The sequence below is a fragment of the Bos mutus genome, chromosome 28 (genome assembly GCF_027580195.1).
Source record: "Bos mutus isolate GX-2022 chromosome 28, NWIPB_WYAK_1.1, whole genome shotgun sequence".
Classification (NCBI taxonomy): Eukaryota; Metazoa; Chordata; class Mammalia; order Artiodactyla; family Bovidae; genus Bos; species Bos mutus.
In genome coordinates this window covers 17,735,540-17,761,142 of record NC_091644.1, presented here as the reverse complement: position 1 = coordinate 17,761,142, position 25,603 = coordinate 17,735,540, and the positions used below count along the sequence as shown (strand labels likewise).

The 25,603-nt window shown below is 52.2% G+C and overlaps 2 protein-coding genes across 3 annotated transcripts in view; one reads left to right on the top strand and one right to left on the bottom strand.

The window, feature by feature from the left end:
• Positions 1-3,160, bottom strand: part of VSIR (V-set immunoregulatory receptor) — a 31,883-nt gene extending 28,723 nt beyond the window's left edge. Inside the window, exon 1 of the mRNA XM_005888700.3 lies at positions 2,936-3,160. Within this exon, the coding sequence (XP_005888762.1) occupies positions 2,936-3,017 (82 nt within the window). The 5' untranslated portion in view covers positions 3,018-3,160. The remainder of the gene's footprint in view (positions 1-2,935) is intronic.
• LOC102264815 (cadherin-23) overlaps positions 1-25,603 on the top strand; it is an 80,542-nt gene that overhangs the window by 34,500 nt on the left and 20,439 nt on the right. For both annotated transcript variants that reach the window (XM_070364711.1, XM_070364710.1), the window contains exons 5-13: positions 7,514-7,735; positions 7,995-8,114; positions 8,744-8,924; positions 18,901-19,034; positions 19,588-19,797; positions 20,320-20,427; positions 22,069-22,171; positions 23,413-23,538; positions 24,227-24,430. In XM_070364711.1, the coding sequence (XP_070220812.1) occupies positions 7,514-7,735; positions 7,995-8,114; positions 8,744-8,924; positions 18,901-19,034; positions 19,588-19,797; positions 20,320-20,427; positions 22,069-22,171; positions 23,413-23,538; positions 24,227-24,430 (1,408 nt within the window). The remainder of the gene's footprint in view (positions 1-7,513; positions 7,736-7,994; positions 8,115-8,743; positions 8,925-18,900; positions 19,035-19,587; positions 19,798-20,319; positions 20,428-22,068; positions 22,172-23,412; positions 23,539-24,226; positions 24,431-25,603) is intronic.

The following is a 25,603-nucleotide window of genomic DNA, read 5'->3' as shown; positions in this document are numbered from 1 at the left end:
CAGGGTCTATCAGAAGCTGTCCTGGTGCTCCCTGGTCCCCCTCCCCTGGTAAGGCCAGTCTGCTCCTGGATGAACAGCTGGCTTAAAACCTGGAGCCTCAAACTCAGTCTTTGGGACTTGGTCAGTGCTGGTTGAGGGGTCACTGCCAGTATACTCGATGGGCACTGAGGACCCCTTCCTTCCTCTCTTCTTTCCCTCAGTCTGCTTGGCCCTAAGCCCCTCTGTGTGTGTTGCATATAGGGAGGTGACCCCTCAGCAGTGTACCTCCCACTGGGGCCACCCTGACCCTGGAGGTCAGACCCAAGCAGGGAACCTTTGGGAGAAAAAGAGAGCAACCAGCCCAGCCAGGGGCTCCCCAATATAGCTGGGGACCCCTGCCATTGGGTAGAGGCTCCCTTGTACCCATGGGCTGACCTCAAGGCTGCTTCTCTCCACCCCAGGGCTTCTGGGCAGAGGATTGTGGATTTCCTAAGACTAGTCCTTGCTGTGTCAGAGGCTTGCACCATTGGGTTACTCAACAAGGGCCTGCAACACTGCTTACAGGGGAGGATGGGCTCCTCCCTCCCCAGTGCACCTCCATGGACTAGTCCCAGAGTTGGAGACTCCTGGGTCAGCCTGTGAGGTCATGGCAAGGTCAATAACTTCCATAGGCATGCCAAAGGGGAAGAAGCGGCTCTGCCATCCTTGGAGTCTTCTGGGTTCTGGCCTCCTAGGTACCTCCCTCCACCCATCGCACCCTGAGTCAGGTCCAGGAAAGGGGTATCTGCAACTCTCCCTGTGCTCCTGAGCATCAGGCTCACCACCACCATTCCCCACGGTGCTGGCCCAGCCCCAGGAGTGGGCTCCTGAGCATCAGGCTCACTACCACCATTCCCCATGGTGCTGGGGAGTGGGCTCCTAAGCATCAGGCTCACCTCCACCATTCTCCACGGTGCTGGCCCAGCCCCAGGAGTGGGCTCCTGAGCATCAGGCTCACCACCACCATTCCCCATGGTGCTGGCCCAGCCCCAAGAGCTAGAAAACAGGTCTGCACCAGCCACCCCATCTCACCTTCCCGAAGCATCAATCCTGCCCAGGGCAACCCAGCCCCTCAGCGGGCTGGTAAGCAGATCTTTTCAGTTCACAGACCCTCTGGACCATGCCTGCAATTAGGCCTGCCCATCTCTTAGCCCCCTTGTTGTGTACTCTACTAGGCAGCAGCATGAATACTCATTAGCACACCCATATTACAGTTAGGAATACTGAGTCCCAGACTAGTTCAAAACTAAGAGAATTCTCGTGACTCCTTTCAGTGGAAAACTGCTTCAAACCCTAATTATCCCCCTGAGCTGGGCCCAGGAAGAGATGGAGTACCAAGCTCTCTCTGGGAAGTCTCCGGGCTGTGTAGACAACACGAAGCGAGGGGCTCCAAGCCTCCATGCTGCTGGCTGCTCTGCGAGCCAGTGCCCTGTGCCCTATTCCTCTGGAACTCAGTTTCCCAAACTGGGGCTGCTGAAAGAGAGCAGCCCAGCCAGAGGAGGACCCAGGGTAGGGGTAAGAGAACTGAAGTGCCTCTCAGGGTCACTTGGAGAGGCTGGGACAGGGCAGGGCTCTGTAGCCAGCGGGCTGCCGGCCTTCCTGCCTGCCACCATCCCCTGCTCCTCTGGGAAACCATGTCTGCCACGAGCCATGGCCTTGGTGCCGAGACTGCTCCCCCGCCCGCTTTGACTCTTCCTGGGGAGCACCCAGGGCTTAGGCAGCCGTGTCTGCGGGGTGGGCTCCCTCCTCCTCATAGGAGGCCAGGCCAGCCTCCCAGTGCTGAGATGACATGAGCTGCCTGCAGGCTCCCCAGTTTCTGAGGTGTTTTCCAGGTTCTCTCAGGCTCCTCCTCTTGCTCTTACCCTCTCGTCCGCTCCCTCCCCTTCTTCCGACTCGCCCACTGGGTCCGGTGCCAAGCTCCCCACCTCCCTCCTGCATCCCTCTGACTCCCTGCATGACTCACACTTTCCCTCCTCCTTCCCAGGGAAAAGTTTAAAAGTTGAGTTCCATAGGCTGCCTGCCGGTCCCCTCCTCCCTCACGATCCAACTGCCCCAATCCTAGACAGACAAGAAGTGTCGCCCAGACTGTGGGTGCCAGGACCTCCTTTGCCCCCCCAACTCAAGGAGCCCCTGTGTCCTGACCAGGATACCACTTAGAACTGTGAAAGTCTGGACTTCGGAAGAGGAAAGTGACACCTCCCCGTGTATGGCTTCTGTGTTTGAGCTAAGGAAACTGAGACCCGAAAGATGCTATAAGTTATCTAAGGACCTAGAGGGGGCTCATAACTGAGCTGGGAAATGCCCCCATGTTCTCCCCAGCGCATGCCCTACATCAGTCCCCCCTGGGGGCAGCTTTGCTAGGATGCCGGGAATCAGCCCACCACTCAGCACTCGTACCCTCAGAGGGGTGTGCATGTCCAGCAGTAGACCAGTGTCCACACTGGCCAGTGCCCACCAAGGCTCAACCGTGAGTGTCCCCAGGGTGTATGACAGTGGTGTGAGTATACAACTCCCCTACCGTTGAGATCCTGGAGCCCTAAGGCGGGGCAGGGAGATGCTGCAGGTGTCAAATGCCAGGGGCATTCACTAGAACACACTGGGTTGTCTCCACTGCGTCCACCTCCTGTTCGGCAGAAGGTGCTCCTGCCCTGGGCTCTCTGGGCTGGGAAGGCTTGGACAGGCAGCCGCTTAGGCAGCTGTCAGCAAACAGATGTGCCTATCACCCAGCCAGGACACTTGGCAGAGAGCTGCTGCCCGCTGCCAAGTAGTCCTAGCAGCCTCTCTGCCGTGGGGGGGTGGGGTAGGTCACAGGGGGCTGAAGGGGGCTCCCGGGACACCCCGTCTGACCTGTGATCCCTACCCTGCCCGCTGTGTTCTCCCGGTGCTCCTCCCCCGCACCCAGGCTCGCCGACCTTACCTCGGGAGGCAGCCAGGAAGAAGGCGAGGAGCACAGGCCTCCAGCGCCAGCTGCCAGCCTCCGGGACTGGGGGAAAACCCATGTCGCCGTCGGGCAGAGCTGCGTCTGGCGCAGCCGGGCCAGAGCGGAGCCCAGGGGCACGCAGAGGGTACTCCTGGTTCGCAGCGAGCGGACGGGACGCGGCCGGCGGGGAAACCTCCGGGCGAGTGAGTGTCGAGCAAGTGAGCGCAGACGGCCGCCCGCTCCAGGGGCCCCACAGCACCCCCGGGCGGCCATGGAGGGCACTGCCTCTCCAAGGCTCCATGGGAGGGACTTCCCACTGTCCCGCACGGCCTGGCCCTGTAAGGTGGGGGAGCCAGGCAGTATCCCAGAGAGTCAGCAGCGCAGCTTGATCGCTAGTTTCACGCCTTTTCTTCTCTCCTCTATTCCTGTTTGCAGAGGATTAGTATTGGTGCAAAGCCTGAGAAGTACATCTACGTCTAACTTAGCATCATCATCACAGATTGTATCAGCCCTCACCCACCAGCAGGGGCTTGTACCGATCACCCTCCAACCCAGCCCAGGTCCTGATATGTAGTAGGCACTCCCAGTAGTGGAATGGATGGATGGAATCTAACTTTTGTAAAGAGCTGGGTGAGTTGGAGCAGGCTCGACTGTAGATTCCAGAGCCTGCAACACTCTTGTGAACATGTACACATGCACACAGGTGCAGGCTTGGCACACCCGTACACTGGGACACGTGTGTGAGGTGTGTGTGTGCACGCGCACACAACATTGGGTAGTGTGTCCCATAGAAAATCACCACCACTCCTCTGGCCCAGGCCCCAGAATCACCTTGCAGCCTCTCTTACTCCCTGTACCCAGATGTCTGCAGGACGCTCTCACACATGCCCACCTCTAGCCCTCTGCTCTTGCACCACACCCAGTACTGGCACTCCTGGCAATGTCTCTCTCCTTTCTTCCAAGTTCTTCTTATCGCTCAGGGCTCGACTCAGGCTCTTTCCCTTTACAAAGCCCCCTGAATCTCCCCTGAAGGTCTCCGTCCACTCTACACCCCCTTTGTCTACCACACCAAGCCTGGGGTTACCAAACAGCTGGTCTTCCCCCCAGGCTCATTTGCCCTCCTGGGCTAGACTATGAGCTTTTGGGAACCAGGGTCTGTCTCTGATGTTTCCGAGTCCCTGGCACAAAACTGGGCATAGGGGAGATGTTTGATACACACTTCTCTGAATGGATAAGTTGATGTGTAAGTGAGTAGTGATTTCCCAAATAGAAGTGGAGATGACAATGGTAAGGGCCAGGGATCAGGGGAGAGGGAGAGCCCAGCACTGTACTCTGTTTACCCCAGCCTAAGTGAAGCTTCCAAAGGCTTTGCTGACCCGTTAAGGGTCTTGAGCTCACAAGCAACACCCAGGCTGAAAGACAAAGTACAGCGGGAGTCCGTGTGGGTCAGGAGTCAGGGTGGTGAGACTCAAGGAAAGCCAAGAACTCTGGGTGTCCCATGGGTGGACTGATCCAAGTCAGAGATTCTCTGAATGCTTCCAGCCCTCACTCACAGGGTAGGGAAAGCTGCAACAGAGGAAGGGTGGGCATCATGCTATTACTATGTGAACTGGCATAGGCCTAGTCTCCCTGAAGCCAGGGACTCCCCCTGGGATGGGAGTCCCAGTGATTTCCAGGACATAATCCAAGTTCTTGGTCACAGTCCTGATCTTGTGACCCTGCTTTAGGGGACAGCCTGGGCCCTTCTTCCTGGCAGAGTGTGAGTTCTTCCACCCAGGGAAGTTACAAAGCCAACTGAAACCAGGTGGGTACCAGGCGCTCTTCCCACCCTGGCCATCGTCCGGTGGAAGTGAGGTGGGGTCACTGTAGGGTGAGACCCTAGAGCACCTGCTCTCCCTCCCCCATCCCTTCCTGGCTTGGCCTGGCCCTGACCACCCTTGAAACCAGACTCCCTCTGCCCCAGGGCCTAGAAGGTGGATGTGAGGAGGCTGGGACTGGGGGAGAGGAGCAACTGCTCTGCCAACCCCTTACCCAGAAGGCGAGAACACCTGAGCTGGGCCCAGTCCCCCTGCCCTCCACTTACTTCCTCCCCACCATACTCCCCCCACCCCCGTGAGCCTCCTAGGTTTGCATCAGGGTGAGACACAGAGGCATTGCCCAAGGTGTGGGCATGGTCCAGAAACCTCAAGCACTGTTTCTGCAGTATCAGGGCTGAGAGGGCCATCAGGGCACCAACTTCCTCCTCACACTAGAGGCCAGGGGAAGTCAGACCCACCTCCCCATCCCAAGCTCCGACCTGGTCTTAGAGAGAAGGGGTACCATAGAGGAGCTCTATTAGAGCCCCCTCTCACTCAGTCCTGCACTGATTAGACCCACTTCCAGGAGTCTGGGAAAATGGGAAATGTCAGTACCACCACCCTTTTGGTGAGGCTGAGAGTGGCGCTGGCATGTCTTGCTGGCAGAAGGGGCTCAGAAGGATGCAGTGCTGGGCTCCTCGCTGGTGGTAAGCACTCACAGCTGCATCTGTGTGCAGAGCCACAGATGAACACAGTGTCCTTCCTTGACATCTTTACTCAAAGATTTGGGCCCTCCACCACCATTTTTAATGGAAGCTAACAAACACCTTATGGGGAAAAAAGTGTGAAACTTACATGAGCTTTCAATAGGAGAGATTTCAAAGATATTTCATTCTTGGGATAAATGCTTCAGGGGTGTTCCCCAATTCAGTGCAAGTCCCCTCTCCACTCTGGTGGGAAAGTCTGAGAAATGTAAAAACAATGCATTTTCCTTCACTGTGTGATTGTAATTTTTATGAAGAGTCATTGAGACTCTAAGACCCAAAAGAGTATCTCCCTGATGGAGCAGGGGTTCAGACTGATGGTGGCAGATCAGCTCCTCAGAATGTCTGAACCAGAAGGGATGTTAAAGAACAAGTCGGGTCCTTCACTGACAGAAAAGTCCAGAAAGGATCTCTGTGACATGTCCAAGGTCACTGAGCCCCATCTCCAGGTTTCCAACACTACCTGCTTTGAAAACAGTTCTAGCAACCACCTAACATACCCCACCCAACCCCTGCCAAGATCCAGAGCTGCAGCTGTCCCTGCCGCCCCAGGGGCAGTGAAGTCTTCCTGGGTGCCGGTCTCCTGTCCATCTGTCTGTCCTTCCACAGGTGATTCCAGAACCAACTCAACCCCCAATAAAGGTGCACATGAGTTGTCTATATCCAGCTTTTTGCACTACCTGCTTTTGGTTCCTTGCCCTTGACAATTGCCTGGTCACATGCTCTCTACCCAGATGTTTTGAAAGTGGTTATAACCTTATTGTATTTTATTAGTCACTACTTATAGTTTGTATGAGTCAGGGTACTGGAAGGAAACAGATGGCACACTCAGAAAGGGCTCAACTGAAGGGAACTTAATGGAGGGATTGTTTACAGAGGGCTGGTAAAGCACCCGTAGACTAAAAACTGCAGGAAGCCATTTCCACCCGTGGGTGCAGAAGGCAAGAGGGGGATGAGGTAATTAGAGCCCAGTGAGGGCCAGAGCCATGAAAGAGGGGCCACCCAGCAGAACCACTGCCTCTGGCAGAAGAGGGCAGCGAAGAAAAGGGAGTAGAAATGCCCCCACCCCCTCTCCATCTTCTGCCTGGACCTGCCATGGGCCAAACCATGTGGAAGCCAAATGGCAAGGGAGCCCAGGGAAGGCGGTCCGCAGAGGACCTGCTCCCAGGTGGAGAAGCAGAAAAGGGAGGAGGGAAGCCGAGGGACAGAGAATACCAGCACGTGGCTAATTTCTTTCTTCCACTAATCGCTTCTGCTTGTGAAGTGCCACATCAACCACTTCTCAATGGTTCTTGGGTGCTGCTTGCTGAGTTTTGATTGGCTAAGTATTACCTGTGGTCTGATTGGACCAAACATCCATCAAAAATGGCCAGTCACTGGAGAGTACGGTGTGAAATTGTTCTTGCACTGAAGTCATATGCTGTTAGCTTTATTTTTCACAACTCTACAAATTCTGTCCATGGAACTGCCCCAAACCCAAGGTCCTGCCTCTCAAAAGTGCTGAAAATAGGTATTTCTTCCACTGACCTGAACAGTGGTGGGTGAAGTTTAAAATGCATGGGCTGTGCACATTACTTTCTTGCCTTTTGTGATCTAGAAGGAGGTCCAGGGTAAGTAAGGCCCTGGCCCAGTCAAAGCTATGGGCTGGAGGCACTTATTGGGGTTCATCTTATGTGCCAATGTTAATCACTAGATCAGTGTTCTGACAAGGATCCTGAGGCTGCATCTGGCCTCAGCAGTGCAATGGTTGATTAGTGATGTCTGCCACTGACATGGACATAAGGGTAGTGGTGCAAGCGCCATCTTGGACCAAAGGAGTTACCTAGCTTGGCTCTCAGTGGAGCCTCTGTGATTTCCTCTATCAGCCCGTGACTTCACTCACTCTCATCCTTCTCTCTCTACCTCACCATGTTGGATCACATTGAGTAAGTTCACCCTAGGAACACGTCCAGCTAGCTCCACCTCAAACCCCCCAGCCAGCTGACCGAGGAAGCTAATCACGCTCTTCTCCACAGGCCACCACCCACGTGTATGTGACCATCGTGGATGAGAACGATAATGCGCCCGTGTTCCAGCAGCCCCACTACGAGATCTTACTGGATGAGGGCCCGGACACAATCAACACCAGCCTCATCACCATCCGGGCCCTGGATCTAGATGAAGGACCCAACGGCACAGTGACCTATGCCATCGTGGCAGGCAACATCATCAGCACCTTTCGTATCAACAGACACACGGTCAGCAGCTGGTGGAGGGGCCCGAGAAGAGGGTCAGCTGGCTAAAGGGACTGGAGGGAAGTTAGCGACATTGTGGGGGCAGAGCAAAGACGGAGTCCAGGAGGAGAACAGGATGGCAGCATGTGCGGGAAGATGAAAAGGCTGGGATAACGGGCTCCTTATCACGGCCAGGGTGTCAGGGCCTACCTCCCAGAGTGGTCAGAGGGTACCCCAGACCCATGACCCATTGACCACCATTGTCCTTCTGCACATCCCACAGGGCATCATCCGTGCTGCCAAGGAGCTGGACTATGAGATCAGCCACGGCCACTACACCCTGATTGTCACCGCAACGGACCAGTGCCCACTCCTGTCACATCGCCTCACTTCTACCACCACGGTGGGTGGATGGGTGGGTGGCACACGGCCCCAGCTCGGACAGCTCCATGGGGAAACAGGGTAGGGAAAGACTATTCAGGAGAAACACCTCAATCCACAAGCCCTGTCCTGGTCTCTGCAACTCACCCAAATGTGCAGTATGACTTTGAGATTACTGCACCTCGGTGTGGCTGCAGCTGTGAGACAGATGAGTATGCCTGCCTTTCTCCCCTTCATGGGGAGAGCACAGACTCTGGTCAAGCCAGCAGGGGTTCATGTTCCTGGTCTTCTATCTCCTCTGTGACTCTGGGCAAGTCACTTAACCTCTCTGAGCTTCACTTTCCTCCTCTGTAAATGGGGGATAATACACATTGTTTCAGAGTATGGGAGCAGAAAATAAGACCAGATAAAATGACCGTAGTACAGCAATAAGTAGAAGTTCATAGCATTATTATTCATAATATTATTCTGCCCATAGAAAGACTTTGAGAATAACAATAATTTATCTACATGTATAGCTTCAAAGACCCTCCCACACCCATCAAGCAGTATGATCCTTACATCAGCCTGGGAAGCGGAATTGTCAGGTCCAGTTTACAGATAACAGGGCTGACTGGGATCCGTCCTGACTAAGCTCGCCCATCGTCTCAGGTGCTTGTGAACGTGAATGACATCAACGACAACGCGCCCACCTTCCCCAGAGACTACGAGGGGCCATTTGATGTCACTGAGGGCCAGCCAGGACCCAGAGTGTGGACCTTCCTAGCCCATGACCAGGACTCAGGCCCCAATGGGCAGGTGGAGTACAGCATCGTGGATGGAGACCCCCTGGGTGAGTGGGCCTGAGCTTGGTGATGAGGGTGGCATGACCCAGTGGGCCTCTCCCTGACCCCACTCAGGAATTGGATGAGAAAGGTCTTTCTAACTGCTAATGGTAGTTTACCCCGGAATTGTGTGATCTTGCACTCTCTGGGCCTCAGTTTCCCCATCCATAAGATAATGAAAATAAACTCATCCCAGGAATATGGTGAGAACACCCTGAAATCTGGGAGTAGAGGCTGGTAGCCTTGGAAGGTCACAGTCTCCTTTGAGAATCTGATAGAAAACACCCTGGGTCATCCCCAGAGTAAAGGCTCCAGGGAAGAGGAAAGAAGGAAAGACAAGCATGCTTGCCCCAGACCTTCAGGACCCTCCAAATGCACACCTGAGGGAGCACCCAGACTTCTCTGCACACCTCATCGTCATCCCTTAATGGCCTGCACAGCTGCCTTGGCTGATCCCCTCAGTTGAAGAGCAGTGTTTGCCTGGCCAGAGCAGTTTCTCAAGATAGTTTTTACTCACTCTTGTGGAGTAGGAATCCCAAACTCAAGGCCTACTGGGGCAGTGCAGGGAGCATACATGGGGGGAAAGGTCTGGGCTAGAGAATAGGGAGCCAGGGGGCTGTGGCAGCCAATGGGGTCAGACTGATGCAGACCCAGGGGTGAGGACTTCCCGTTTTTATAAAGAAATGATGGAAATCCAAATCATTGTGAAACATCCTAATTTTTAATTGATTGCTCAATAAATATTATTGACCATATTTGCTGATCACATTCCAGACGCTGAGTATACAGAATGGTAAAAAAAAAAAAAAAAAAATCAGACACAAATCCCTACCTTTATAGAACATGTATTCTGGTTGGAAGATACAGGCCATGAACATAACTGATTAAGTAGATGACTTTGTCTATTGGGAGGTGCTAAGAAGGCAGTGGCACCCCACTCCAGTACTCTTGCCTGGAAGGTCCATGGATGGAGGAGCCTGGTGGGCTGCAGTCCATGGAGTCGCTGAGAGTCGGGCACGACTGAGCGACTTCACTTTCACTTTTCACTTTCATGCATTGGAGAAGGAAATGGCAACCCACTCCAGTGTTCTTGCCTGGAGAATCCCAGGGACAGGGAAGCCTGGTGGGCTGCCGTCTGTGGGGTCGCACAGAGTCAGATACGACTGAAGTGACTTAGCAGCAGCAGAGGGAAGTGCTATGGAGAAACATAAAGCCAGGAGAATGGGGAGTGCCAGGGTAACAGCTGCAGTTTTAGAACGCTCAAGGAAGACCTGTGCAAGGAGGTGACATTTGAGCAAAGACCTGAAGGAGGTGATGAATGGGTCATGTGGATATCCAGGGAAGAGCATGGTAGACAGAGAGAGCAGCAAGTGTAAAGGCTCTCAGGTTGGAGTGTGCCTGGCTTATTCACAGAGGAGCAAAAAGGCCCAGTGACGGGCATGAAGCCAACAAGGGAAAGAGTAGGAAGAGATGAGATCAGAGAGGTAACAGAGCCAGATGTTGTTGGGTCCTGCAGGCCATTGTGAAGACATGTCGCCTTCTCCAAGTGACGTGGGAAGCATAAGAGAGCTTTGAGCACCAGAGGGATATGATTTGACCTGAATTTCAACAGGAGCACTCCAGTTCCTGAGCTCAGAACAGAGAATAGAGGTTAAGGAATGACTGATACGAGCCCCTTGCAGTCACTCGGGCTAGAGATGTGAAGCTAAAACCAGGGAGGCGGCATTGGAGATGGTGAGAACTCTAGTGTATTTCATAGACAGCCAACAGGATGTGAGATGTAACTCACAGATGACACTAAGATTGGGGCCTGAGCAACTGTGCTATTAGCAGATGGGAAGACTGCAGGAGGAGTAGGAAAAGTGGGTTGGGGGAATGGGAAAGGTGAGGTTAGGTTTGAGATGTCAGATTGTCATTCAGTTGCTAAGTCATGTCTGACTTTGTGACCCCATGGACTGCACCACAACAGGCTTCCCTGTTCTTCACCATCTCCCGGAGTTTGCTAAAACTCATGTCTATTGAGTCAGTGATGCCATCCAACCATCTCATCCTCTGTCGCCCCCTTCTCCTCCTACCCTCAGTCTTTCCCAGTATGAGGGCCTTTTCCACTGAGTTGGCTCTTTGCATCAAGTGGCCAAAGTATTGGAGCTTCAGCATTAGTCCTTCCAATGAATATTCAGGGTTAATTTCCTTTAGGATTGACTGGTTTGATCTCCTTGCTGTCCAAGGGACTCTCAAGAGTCTTCTCCAGCACCACAGTTTGAAAGCATCATTTCTTTGTTGCTCAGCCTTCTTTATGGTCCAACTCTCACACCTGCACATAACTACTGGAAAAACCACAGCTTTGAGTATTCGGACCTTTGTCAGCAAAGTGGTGTCTATGCTTCTGAATACGCTGTCTCGGTTTCTCATTTCCTTGCCCTTTCTTCCAAGGAGCGAGCGTCTTTTAATTTCATGTCTGCAGTCACTGTCCACAGTGATCTTGGAGCCCAAGAAAATAAAGTTTCCCACTGTTTCTATTGTTTCCCCACCTGTTTGCCATGAAGTGATGGGCCTGGATACCATGATCTTAGTTTTCTGAATGCTGAGTTTTAAGTCAGCTTTTTCACTCTCTTCTTTCACCTTCATCAAGAAGTTCTTTAGTTCCTCTTCACCTTCTTCCATTAAAGTAGTATCATCTGCATATCTGAGGTTGTCGATATTTCTTCCAGCAATCTTAATTACAGCTTGTGATCCATCCAGGCTGGCATTTCACATGATGTAGTCTGCATATAAGTTAAATAAGCAGGGTGACAGTATACAGCCTTGACATACTCCTTTCCCAATTTTGAACCAGTCCTTTGTTCCATGTCCAGTTCTAACTGTTGCTTCTTGTCCTGCATACAGGGTTCTCAGGAGACAGGTAAGGTGGTCTGGTATTCCCATCTCTTTAAGAATTTTTCATAGTTTGTTGTGGTCCAGACAATCAAAGGCTTTAGCCTTTTTCTGGAATTTTCTTGCTTTTTCTATGATCCAGTGGATGTTGTCAATTTGATACCTGGTTCCTCTGCCTTTCTAAATCCAGCCTGTATATCTGGAAGTTCTCAGATCACATACTGCTGAAGCCTAGCTTGAAAGATTTTGAGCATAATCTTCCTAGCATGTGAAATAAGTACAATTGTACAATAATTGGAACATTCTTTGGCATTGCATTTCTTTGGGATTACAATGAAAACTGATCTTTTCCAGTCCTGTGGCCACTAATGAGCTTTCCAAATTTGCTGGCACATTGAGTACAGCACTTTCACAGCATCATCTTTCAGGATTTGAAATAGCTCAACCTGGAATTCCATCACCTCCACTAGCTTTGTTCGTAGTGATGCTTCCTAAGGCCCACTTGACTTCACATTCCAGGATGTCTGGCTCTAGGTGAGTGATCACACCATCGTGATTATCTGGGTCGTGAAGATCTTTTTTGTACAGTTCTTCTGTGTATTCTTGCAACCTCTTCTTAATATCTTCTGCTTCTGTTAGGTCCATACCATTTCTGATGAGCCCGTCTTTGGATGAAATGTTCCCTTGGTATCTCTAATTTTCTTGAAGAGATGTCTTGTCTTTTCCATTCTATTGTTTTCCTCTCTTTTTTTGTATTAATGGCTGAGGAAGGCTTTCTTATCTCTCCTTGCTGTTCTTTGGAACTCTGCATTCAGATGCTTATATCTTTCCTTGTCTCCTTTGCTTTTCGCTTCTCTTCTTTTCACAGCTATTTGTAAGGCCTCTTCAGACAGCCATTTTGCTTTTTTGCATTTCTCTTTCTTGGGGATGGTCTTGATCCCTGTCTCCCGTACAATGTCATGAACCTCCGTCCATAGTTCATCAGGCACTCTGTCTATCAGATCTAGTCCCTTAAATCTATTTCTCACTTCCACTGTATAATCATAAGGGATTTGATTTAGGTCATACCTGAATGGTCTAGTGGTTTCCCCACTTTCTTCAATTTAAGTCTGAATTTGGCAATAAGGAGTTCATGATCTGAGCCATAGTCAGCTCCCGGTCTTGTTTTTGCTGACTGTATAGAGCTTCTCCATCTTTGGCTGCATAGAATATAATCAGTCTGATTTCAGTGTTGACCATCTGGTGATGTCCATGTGTAGAGTCTTCTCTTGTGTTGTTGGAAGAGGGTGTTTGCTATGACCAGTGCGTTTTCTTGGCAAAACTCTAATAGCCTTTGCCCTGCTTCATTCTGTACTCCAAGGCCAAATTTGCCTTGGTTTTACTCCAGGTGTTTCTTGACTTCCTACTTTTGCATTCTAGTCCCCTATAATGAAAAGGATATCTTTTTTGGGTGTTAGTTCTAAAAGGTCTTATAAGTCTTCATAGAACTGTTCCACTTCAGCTTCTTCAGCATTACTGGTCAGGGCATAGACTTCAATTACCATAATATTGTATGATTTGCCTTGGAAACGAACAGAGATCATTCTGTCGTTTTTGAGACTGCATCCAAGTACTGCATTTCAGACTCTTTTGTTGACCATGATGGCTACTCCATTTCTTCTAAGGGATTCCTGCCCACAATAGTAGATATAATGGTCATCTGAGTAAATTCACCCATTCCAGTCCATCTTAGTTCACTGATTCCTAGAATGTCAACTTTCACTCTTGCCATCTCCTGTTTGACCACTTCCAATTTGCCTTGATTCATGGACCTAACATTCCAGGTTCCTATGCAATATTGTTCTTTACAGCATCGGACCTTGCTTCTATCACCAGTCACATCCACAACTGGGTGTTGTTTTTGCTTTGGCTCCATCCCTTCATTCTTTCTTGAGTTATTTCTCCACTGAGCTCCAGTAGCATAATTGGCACCTACCAACCTGGGGAGTTCATCTCTCAGTGTCCTATCTTTTTTGCCTTTTCATACTGTTCATGGGGTTCTCCAGGCAAGAATGCTGAAGTGGTTTGCCATTCCCTTCTCCAGTGGACCACATTCTGTCAGACCTCTCCACCATGACCCGTCCATCGTGGGTGGCCCCACACAGCATGGCTTGGTTTCATTGAGTTAGACAAGGCTGCGGTCCGTGTGATCAGATTGGCTAGTTGTGATTGTGGTTTCAGTGTGTCTGCCTCTGACACCCTCTCAGCGCCTACCATCTTACTTGGGTTTCTCTTACCTTTACGTGCAAATGGAATTCCAGCTGAGCTGTTTCCAATCCTAAAAGATGATGCTGTGAAAATGCTGCCCACAATATGTCAGCAAATTTGGAAAACTCAGCAGTGGCCCCAGGACTGGAAGAGGTCAGTTTTCATTCTAATCCCAAAGAAAGGCAATGCCAAAGAATGCTCAAACTACCACACAATTGCACTCATCTCACACGCTAGTAAAGTAATGCTCAAAATTCTCCAAGCCAGGCTTCCGCAATACGTGAACCGTGAACTTCCAGATGTTCAAGCTGGTTTTAGAAAAGGCAGAGGAACCAAAGATCAAACTGCCAACATTTGCTGGATCATGGAAAAAGCAAGAGAGTTCCAGAAAAACATCTATTTCTGCTTTATTGACTATGCCAAAAGTCATATTCCATGAACTCATTTGAAAAGACCCTGATTCTGGGAAAGATTGAGGGCAGGAGGAAAAGGGAATGACAGAGGATGAGATGGCTGGATGGCATCACCAACTCAGTGGACATGAATTTGGGTAAATTCCGGGAGTCTGTGATGGACAGGGAGGCCTGGTGTGCTGCAGTTCATGCAGTTGCAAAGAGTCAGGCATGACTGAGCGACTGAACTGAACTGGTTCAGTTTTTTGTCTATTCTTGCCATCTCTTCTTAATCTCTTCTGCTTCTGTTAGGTCCTTGCCATTTCTGTCCTTTATTGTGCCCATCTTTGCATGAAGTGTTCCCTTGGTATCTCCAGTTTTCTTGAAGAAATCTCTAGTCTTTCCTGTTCTGTTGTTTTCCTCCATTTCTCTTCATTATTCACTTAAGAAGGCTTTCTATCTCTCCTTGATATTCTCTGGGAATCTGCCTTCAGTTGGGTGTATCTATCCCTTTCTCCTTTGCCTTTCACTTCTCTTCTTTTCTCAGCTATTTGTAAGGCCTCCTCACACAACCTCTTTGCCTTCTTGCATTTCTTGTTCTTGGGGATGGATTTGGCTACCACCCCCGTACAGTGTCATGAACCTCCATCCATAGTTCTTCAGGCACTCTGTCTACCAGATCTAATCCCTTGAATCTATTTGTCACCTCCACTGTAAAATCATGAGGGATTTAATTTAGATCATACCTGAATGGCCTCGAGGTTTTCCCTATTTTTTTCAAATTGAACCTGAATTTTGCAATAAGGAGCTGATGATCTGAGTCACAGTCAGCTCCAGGTCTTTTTTTTGCTAACTCTGTAGAGCTTCTCCATCTTTGGCTGCAAAGAATACAATCAATCTGATTTCGGTATTGACCATCTGGTGATGTCCATGTGTAGAGTCATCTCTTATGTTGTTGGAAGAGGGTTTTTTTGCTATAACCAGTGTGTTCTTTTGGCAAAACTCTGTTAACCTTTGCCCTGCTTCGTTTTGTACTCTAAGGCCAAACTTGTCCATTACTCCAGGTATGTCTTGACTTCCTACTTTTGCATTCCAGTCCCCTATGATGAAAAGGGCATCCTTTTTTGGTGTTAGTTCTAGAAGGTCTTGTAGGTCTTCACAGAACAGTTCAACTTCATCTTCTTTGGTGTTAGTGGTTAGGGCATAGACTTGGATTTCTGTGATACTGAATGGTTTGCTTTGGAAACAAACTGAGATCATTCTGTTGTTTTTGAGATTGCCTACAAGTACTGAATTTCAGACTCTTGTTGACTCTGAGGGCTACTCCATTTCTTCTAAAGGATTCTTGCCCACAGTAGCAGATATAATGTCAGATAGGGCTTGGGTATACAAACCAGGAGTTCAGGAGAGAAGTCTGCTGTTGAGAGAGGTATTTGGGAGTAGTCACCCCAGAGATATATGAAGGCATGAGATGAGAGGAGTGCATTGAGCTGGCTGACAGAGGAGAATAGAGCCTGGGATGAATTTTCAATTAAGAGACTATAAAAGCAAATCTACTTCTGTAAGGCCAGACTTGGAGCCCCTGCTGTCCAGAGCTTGGGATGGGTCACTCTGTTCTGATATGTCACTCTGTCATGTCCCAAAAAGTCCTTTCTCTGGCCAAGCACTCTGTGCCTTCCTGCTTTGCAGCCAGCAGAGCCTGGGCCTTTCTCTGCTATTGTCACACACAGAGGTGCTGTCACTTAACAGGAGTCCTGCTCCTGTTCAGGAGGCTGCCAGAGCCTGCTTGACAGGTGGGTGTTGGGTGGGCAGCTGTGCCCCCTCCCAGACAGGGGCCCTCTCTGCACCTGCCTCTAGGGTGCAGGACTCACACACATGGCCAGCAAACTGTTCCCTGGCACCGGCCTTTGCAGTCCTGTGCAGAGCCTCCTGGGTTAGATGTACACGTGACTGGGGCCAGCCCAGGAACTTGGGGCCTCATGGAGGCAGGCCAAGAGTAGACATTCAGAGCCCAAGGATAACCTGGCGGCGGTGGGGGGGGCTGGTCACTGAACAGAGCCCCCACTCCAGAGGAGATGAGCAGAGGCTGGGAGGGGTGGGGAGGCTGACAGTGCCCTGATGGAGCAGCTGGCACAGGTCACAACATCCCCTCCCCATCTCTCTCCTCAGCTCTGGGTTCACTGACACCATGTTGGTAAATCAGGGGGTGGGGTGCTATTTTCTGCAGAAAGCTGGTTTAGCGACACTGTGGGTGAAGGGATGCTCTCCAGGCCACCAAGCCTCAAGGTCACCTTCCCACCACTGCAGTCTGAACATGGAGGGGGCTCCTGCTGGGGGGAGACTGGAGCCCCACTAAGCTGCAAGGAGACACGTGGTCAAAGAGCACTTGGGAAACAGGCCATATCGCTTGTGCCTCTGCCACCAGCCCCAGCCTTCTCAGAACCTACATCCTACCCCTTGTGGTAGGTCCACTCCTGGGACCCCTTTCGTACATCTTCATCTTCTGTGTAAGCCCCCAGCTTCTTCACAGGGCTGCCTGGGCTCCCTTTCAGGGTTCCCCTAATGATATAAAGAGCTGCGGTGGGTCCAGCACACAGGATGAACGGGGCCTTGTCCAGTACCAGCACCACCCTGCAATGGCCTGTCCTTATTAGCCCATTTTTCAGATGAGAACATGAAGGCGAGATTTAATCGCATGCCCAAGGGCACATAGGAGTGAGTCAGCATGCATACCTGGATATGACTGTTGGAAAGCCTCTGATTTTAAACCTCTGTCTCCAGAAGCAGTGGAGTGATGGGGAGTTCAGGCCCCAGGGCAAGCTCTGAGGAGGATAACTTGCAGTGTGGGGGGCCTTTGACCTGCCCACTGCCTCACTGATCTGACCTCATGCGGCTCTAGCTTGGGCCCAGCCCCCATCACCTCAAGCCTGCTCCCCTGAGCTTCAGAACCTCTTCCCTTTCTTCCAGGAGGTGGCTGTCTTTGGAAAGAAGGCAGCTGGCCATCTGCTCACACATGGCCAGGTTCTGAGACAGGGCTGGGAAACCCCTACAAAGGGAATCCCCAGTCCTCTGGAGACCTTGGACTATCGGGCTCAGGAAATCCTGTTTCAAGCAGCTTCCGCCCCCCGCTAAGCAGGGTGTAGCCCATAGGGCCACTGGGAGCAGGAAGGGCTGGTGGGAACTCCCAGCTGCAGGTGGGCCTCAGATGGGCTGTTTTGGTGAATCAGAGCAGTGGGAGCTGGGGGCAGAGAGTTATGAGGTAGGATGTGGAGGAGCAGGCAGAGCAAAGTGTTGGGGAGCTTGGGCCTCTGTCCTTACCGCACCCTGAGGCTATGTGTCTCAGCAAGTCAGTGCCCCACCCTGAGCCTCTGCCCCTAAATGTCAAAAGGGAAAGCGAAGGAAGTAACTTTCTCCCTGTCCGCATTTCCTGGGGGAGTGCATGGAGAGGAGCCCCTCTTCCTCAGGGTCTCTGCTGCTCCTCCCTTGTTCATCTTTCACTGTCAGCCCCCTGAGCGCTCCCATCCAGCTGGGACCCCACTCACTCCCCTGGCATTCCCCCGCCCCTGCTCTTCTCCTCCACTCCCTCCCTGACCTTACGCCTCCCACCCTGGCCAGCTCTGAGTGCTCAGGCCCTTGTGCACTGAGCTGAGATGCAGAGCACTGGGTTTGAGTCCAGTTGCTGTGTTAACTTGCAGTGGGAGCTTGAACCATCAGCCTTCTTTCCCATTTCATTTTCCAAAGGACACGGGATGGTGTCTGAGGTCTCTTCCCGTTCAGAGCCTGAGAATCTGAGGCTCTACTCTAGGCATTCCCAGACATCTGGCCCCTCAGCCAGGCCAAGACAAGGACTGAGGCCACAGGGCCAGCTGAGGGGCCTCAGAAACCTCAGAGAAAGGAAGTCAGGGCCGACCAGGGGCTGAGGGGTGGCCACAGGCCCGGGAGATCCCTGGCTGCTCGCCACCTGGCTCAGTACCAGAGCTGAATGGAGGGCAGCTGGGGGCTCCCCGTCCTCAGTCCCTCCCACTCCATCCTCCCTAGTGCCTCACCACTGGCAGGGTGCTCCTCTGTGGTAAGCTTTGCCCTTCCCCAGTATCCTGTTTTGCAAGATGAGCTATCTGGAAAGAATAGCATATTATGAAGTTTCCGATACCTTCATTCATTGATTTCTGATCAAGGGTGGAGAGAAAACGAATGCCTGTGTAGAAAGGGAGCCCCCACTTTTCAACATAACCATCATACCCAGGTGGTCAGGGCTGCCAGGGCCTGAGTGGCCCCTGTCTGCTTGTACCCTAGCAGTTACCTGTTCCCCTCCGCCTGCGTGTCCCAGCCTTTGGCAGGTCCTGAAGCTGGGGGCGCTGGAGACCCCTTGCCTCGACTGTAAGGCTCACTGGAGGAAGCGGAAAGAGGCCTGGGCTCCCCACCACTCCTGGCCATTCTCCCCTGACTCTAGCCTCTCCTGGGCAACACCCAGGGGAGTTTCTGATCTCTCCCGTGGAGGGGGTGCTGCGGGTCCGGAAGGATGTGGAGCTGGACCGGGAGGCCATTGCTTTCTACAACCTGACCATCTGTGCCCGAGACAGAGGGGTGCCCCCGCTCAGCTCCACGGTGAGTCTGGGGGCCCTGTACCATTGGCTTCACCTCCCCACCCCCGGAATTCTCCACAGAGACGCCTCTAAACACTGCCACCCTCACGCCCAGAGCGGCCTCAGGCTGCTCTAGAGCCAGTCCAGGCCCTCAGGGCCGCTAACAGACCTGCGAGTCCTTGTGGGGCTCACCTGTGGAGGCTGGGCCTGGCGGCCACGGCCGCTCGGCGCTCCCAGGGGAGACTTTGCTGTCAGCCAGGCCTCTGCACCTGTCACTGCTGTTTGCACCCTGCCTCTTTACCTTTTCTGCCTCCCTCTTATCCTCACTTTCATCCTCTTGCCGCCTTTATCATTTTCCTTTCTTCCTCTTTCTTCCCCATGACCAGAGGCGCCTCTCCCTCTTCAGGTGCCACCTCTTTGCCATCTTGCTGCATCTGCCCCCACCTCCACTGTCTCCTTGGCCACCATGTCCACCGTCCCTTTCTCTTCCTCCTCTCCCTCCCTCCATCTCCCCCAGACCCCCTTCTCTCCTGGTCCTCCTCCTTCACCTCCTCCTCCCCCTTGACCTGCCTCAGATGCTGGTGGGGATCCGGGTGCTGGACATTAACGACAATGACCCTGTGCTGCTCAACCTGCCCATGAATGTCACCATCAGTGAGAACAGCCCCATCTCCAGCTTCGTCGCTCGTATCCTGGCCAGCGACGCTGACAGCGGGTGCAACGCCCTCCTCACCTTCAACATCACTGCAGGCAATCGAGAGCGGGCCTTCTCCATCAATGCCACGGTAGGGCCAAGTCTGACCCCAGGGAAGCCCCCAGGATTTTTGCTAAAAGAGAGGACCCTGCCCTAGGGGCTTTGCTACTCTACTGTCTGGGTTTCTGCTGGTTCCACTTCCTCCTCAAGTCTCTGCCCTCGATTGGCATTTGGGGGTCTGGAAAGCGTGGAGTCTTGGATTCCTAAGTGAGCCACTTCTGGGACCCCTGTCACCCCACGGCTTGTCATGTGCAGAGATGAGACCAGAGCTTTGGTGCCCCTTGTTTGCATCAAGGTGCACCAAGAAGTCCTCACGTGGCCTCTTGGAGTGTTACTAGCTGCTGACCCCCTGGAGTCCTCCGAAGGACCATCCCTCTCAGGAAGGGGGGCACTCTTGGCCTGCTAACCCACTGTGGTTGTCCAAACTGTATCTTTAGCGATTTAGGGAGGTCATCCACAGACACTCCTGCAGGCAGGGCAGTTGGGCCTTGGTGAGCCAGAGCCCAAAGTGGGGGACAAGTCACCCCTCAACTCACCAGTCTCTACATCCCAGACAGGGATCATCACAGTGAACCGGCCCCTGGACCGCGAGCGGATCCCAGAATACAGGCTGACCATCTCCGTGAAGGACAACCCAGAGAACCCACGCATAGCCAGGAGGGTGAGACTGCAGGGGATGGGGTGGGGGAGGGGCACGGCTCCACTGGATTTATCCAGGTGGCATGGCCTGTGCTTAGATGCATTGCATTTACAGTAAGCAACGGCTCAGTTCAAATCCCATTTCCGCCTGTCAGTGGGTGTGTGGCTTTGGCAAGTCAGTTTTCCTTAGCGTCTACTTTCTCTTCTGCTAAGTGGACACACACCAAAGTCATGGCGAGGCCTCGAAGGAGCCAATACCTGTAAAGTCCTTGGCCCAGCGCCTGGCACATGGCAAACACTCAGTAAACACCAGCTAGCATCTTTTCTCCTCAAACCACTGATATCTGGGCACACAGGACTGGGGGGAGGGGGAGGGTGCGAGCAGGGCAGGGGGTACCTGTACTCACAGCATGTACTCTGGGATTCCAAAAGGGTTACATTTTCCAGGTGGCTTTTCCCTCAAAGGGCTTCCCTGGTGGCTCAGACTGCCTGCAATGTGGAAGACCTGGGTTCAATTCCTGAGTTGAGAGACCTGGGTTTGATTCCCTGAGCCTGAAGAAGGGAATAGCTACCTACTCCAGTATTCTGGCCTGGAAAACTCCATGGACAGAGGAGCCTGGCAGGCTACAGTCCATGGGGTCGCAAAGAGTCGGACATGACTAAGCAACTTTCACTTCACTTTCCCTCAAAAGCCAAAAAGTTGTCTCTCTTTACTAAGAGGAGATGGGTATTGCAAAGCAAACAGTGCATTCAGGGGTCGGGTCAGCCCTCTTCCCTGTCCATGAGGTCTGGGTCCTGGGCAGGAGTCCTAGGGTCTGGCTCATCTCAGCTCTCCTTCTGACCAGTTGATGGCTCAGCCCTTTCTGGGCCTTGGTTTTCGTGTCTGTACAGGCTGAGGAGCCTTAAGGCCAGAGGTCCTTGCTGACCGCCAGTATTCTCATCCCCTGTGCCTTCCCTTCCTTCCTTCCTTCTCTCACTCCTACCTTTTCCTCCTGCTGTCACGCCCTCCCCCACGGACACCTGCCCTCTTAGGAGGGCCTGGGGCATCCCGAAAGGAACAGCATGGAGTGACGGGAAGGAAGCTTGGAGGCTGCTGGGCCCCATCCTGCTGCTAAGTTGCCAGGCATCTTTGAGTAATCACCGCCTTCTCTGGTTCCCCCATGTCTACAGTGAAGAAGCTTCCAGGGTACTGGGGAGGTTCCAAGAGATAAGGATTGTACCTGTGGTTTTTGAAAGGTGTGAAGTGCAGTACCGGACTGAACTCTGACCAGGGCATGAGGCCAGCTAAGAGGATCTGGAAACTAAGGTTCATCTTCCTGGCTGAAGTCCTTCCTTATCATGAGATGGAACATGACTCAATACCATTTACATCCATTCTCCTGTGAACTTCACACATCTCTGTGAAAAGGAGTTAAGATCCCCATTCATCAGATTGGAAAACTGAGTCCCAGGGAAGGGAAAAGATTTGCCCAAGGCCACCCTGTGAGCTGCTGGCATAGCTGGGGCTTGAACCCAGGTCTCTGGACCCATGGTGTGGGCTCTTTAATCATCTACCTCTCTTCCTGGACCTTCCTCCCACCCCACTTCCCAGTCTTCCTCCCCTGGAGCACTTTGCCAGACCAGAACATGGCCTTCAGCCTGTCCCCCATTGTGCCTCCCACAGGATTTTGACTTACTGCTCATCTTTCTTGCGGATGAGAATGACAACCACCCCGTCTTTACTGAGAGCACCTACCTGGCGGAGGTGATGGAGAACTCTCCTGCTGGTAGGTGCTGGGCCCACCTGGGAACCCCTGCTGCTACCAGGCACCCCCTGAGCTCAGATGCCGAGGACCTCCTTGTGCCTGCTCGGGGCCCAGCTGAGGCCTGGCTGAACACAGAGCTGGCAAGTGCAGAAGGGTGTGGTGGGGAGAAGGGAGTGCAGCTCTGAAGGGCTGGAGGACCAGGGCTGCCAGGCTCCTAGAGGCCACCAAGGAGGCCGCAGGTCTGGTTGGAGGCAGTCATTGGTCCCCAAGACTGAGAAGAGCCCCACTTCCCCTCCTCAAGGGCCACTTAGCCATAAGGCTACCCAGGAGGGAGTAAGCCCACTCTTCATGCTCCCCCAGCTCCAGGAGCATAGGGCATCCTGGAGGCTTCTGAGAGCTCAGGGAGCATGTGAGATCAGAAGCGGGGCAGGCCCCTCACAGATCAGTGTGGCTCTCCCCCGCACACGTGCACTGCGTCTCCTCTTCACTGCTTCCCCGAGGACGTCCTCTCACTCCTCCCCAGCCCCCAGAGCTTGGAGTCTTAAGTTAGGAAGAGGTGAGCTGGGATACTCCCTGTCTCTGGCTGGCTGTCTCCCCTGTAGGAATATGAATCTTAAACCTGCCTGTATATATGCTCACACATGTGCCAGTGCACATCCATGTGAGGCATATGTGCAGCTTACACGTGTGCAGAGATACACAGAGGTGCCTGCACGATGCACTCCATGTGCAGATATAACCGCCTGGGAGGCAGAATGCACAGCGTGGGCCTCCCAGGCCTGCGAGCATTACAGAGTGAGTGCTGTGGCTGTGTAAACACGGAGTCCGGTGCACACATGTGGGTCCTAGCCTTGAGTGGTCAGACAGCCGTTGGAGCATCGTGTACACACACATGTGGGCAGACTGGGCCGGAGGTGCATACCTAGACAGGGCCCCAAACGGGGAGGGGACGTCAGGGAGCCCCCAGACCCTCCCGTGGTGGCCAGCCTCAAAGGCTGCTGGGAAGGCCGGCGTGCTCCGGGCGGGCCGGAGGGGCTTGCTCACTGCTGTTGTGTTTTCTCCCCAGCAGGGCTTTGAGGCTGCTCCCCAAGCATCTGCGTCAGTCTGCCAAGGCTGCCGCAGCCCGGCCCAGGGCCCCCCAACCTGTCCGCCTCACCTCCCCTCCTCTCATCCATTGTCAGCCATGGCTCACCGGGGCGGGGTGGGGGAGGGTGGGCGGGGGCTCAAGTTGACCCTGCAGTGACCCCTCTCCCCCGGCCCAGGGACCTCCCTGACGGTGCTCAACGGGCCCGTCCTGGCCCTGGATGCAGACCTGGATGTCTACGCTGTGGTGACCTACCAGCTGCTGGGCGCCCAGAGCGGGCTCTTTGATATTGACAACAGCACGGGTGAGGCCTCTGCACACGCCCAGCTCTCCTAGCCCAGCTCCAAGTCTTCCTTGTAACGGCCTCCACCACTAGATCTAGGGTCTCCTTTCTCAGTGCTGGGTCCAGGCTCTCCAGAGAGACCCTGTTCCTCACAGCCCCCATCTTACAGCTGGATTAGGCCACCCAGGGGCCAGCGAGGAAGAACCAGGAAGAGGCTTGGGGTCAACAGAAGTGACCTGCTGACACATAAACTCAGCCTCAGTAGAGAGCCCCCAAAACCCACTCCTCCTTGTCTCCTCCCCCGCTGGAGGATGGGGCCCCTAGTCTCCCAGAGGAAGCAACCACCCTCGAACCAGACTCAAAACTCCCGTGTTGCGTCAGTCTGGACCTGGCCAATTTGGTGACAGGAGACAAGGAGGGATGTGCTGGCACCTCTCTCAGCAGAGCTGCTCAACCCTCCAGCCTGAGGCACTCATCTCAGGCAGAACTCTGGAGAATTGCCAAGGACACCTGGGGAGGGGACCTCCCTAAACATTGGTCGTTGAACCTTGGAGGAAGAAAGTCATTGTGTTGCTTTCTCTGCTCCTCTTTCATCTCTGTCCCCATCACGCCTTACCTTTTTCTGTCCCCCCTGGGTTGGTTCTTGCCCGGTTTCTCCACCACATCTCTTATCCTTTGTATCTCCCTGGCCGGTGGTGCTGGGTACCAGGTGTGGTGACAGTGAGGTCAGGTATCGTCATTGACCGGGAGGCCTTCTCACCCCCCGTCCTGGAGCTGCTGCTGCTGGCTGAGGACATCGGGCTGCTCAATGGCACCGCTGACCTGCTCGTCACCATCCTGGATGACAATGACAACTGGCCCACCTTTAGCCCTGCCGCTGTCACCGTCCACCTGCTGGAGAACTGCCCACCAGGTAGGCGGGGGTCAGGCCCCAGCCTCCAGACGGGAGCTGGTCGTGTGTGGGGATTGCAGCCTCACAGTTTGGAGGCAGAAGTCGCCTCCAGCGGGGAGAAGGATGGGCAGCAGGGTGGGCGGAGAGGGGGTCAGGAGACCCACGTCCCCCTCCCTTCCTTTCTCAGACCTACAGTGTCTTGTGAACAAAACAAAATTGTTAAGATATGTTCCCTCCGTGTTCCTGTATGGAAAGACATTGTTTCAAAGTCAAAATAGGATTAACATGATTTCCATCAAAATCAAATATGATTTGGGAGATAAGTTTGATTCTAAAGAACATTTTGAAAAATAAGTGTAATAAAGCTAGATTTGTCTTACCAGGTGTTACAACATATTACCAGTATTTAAAACCACATGATATGAACACAAGACTCTGAGACAAAGTAGCCCAGCAACAGTGATGGGTAAATTAAGAAATGTAACATTATGTCATAAAGGAAATGATAAAACCAGTAGTGAAAACTGTTCAGTGTGCAAAACATTTGTTCATATTTAGTGTAGATTCTCATCCCATGTCAGACACCAGAAAGAAACCCAAAGACACCCTAAAGAAAATATAAAAGAGTATAAAATGTTAAAAAATAAGAGAAGACACTTCAGGTGAATATTTGTCTGCTTTAAAGATAAGGTTCTAAGCATTTAAGAAATAGGAAAACATAAAAAAGGGAAAAATATTAAGTTCTGGTACATATGAACCATTTCAACTTCTTTACATCATATAACCAGTATCAAAAGGTGAACTAAAAACTGAGAAAAAAAGATATTTATCACAAGTTATTATAATTATATAGTTTGTATAAATTGACCAAAAATAGGCAAAGGACAAAAACTGACACTTTGCAGAAGAGAAGATACAACTAATCATTGAATTATTAAAAAATTGTTCAGTCTCAAATAATCAAAATAAATAGGACAAAATCAAAATAAATAAGGAAAATAAAATAGGACACCATTTTTGTAGAAAATTGCAGGTGAAAAAAATGCATAAAAGATGGATGCTTATTTGCAAAATAGAATTAGGCTCACAGACTTTGAAAACAAATATATGGTTACCAAAAGAAGCTGGGGGTGGAGGGATAAATTAGGAGCTTTGGATTAACAGATACACACAACTATGTATAAAACACATAAA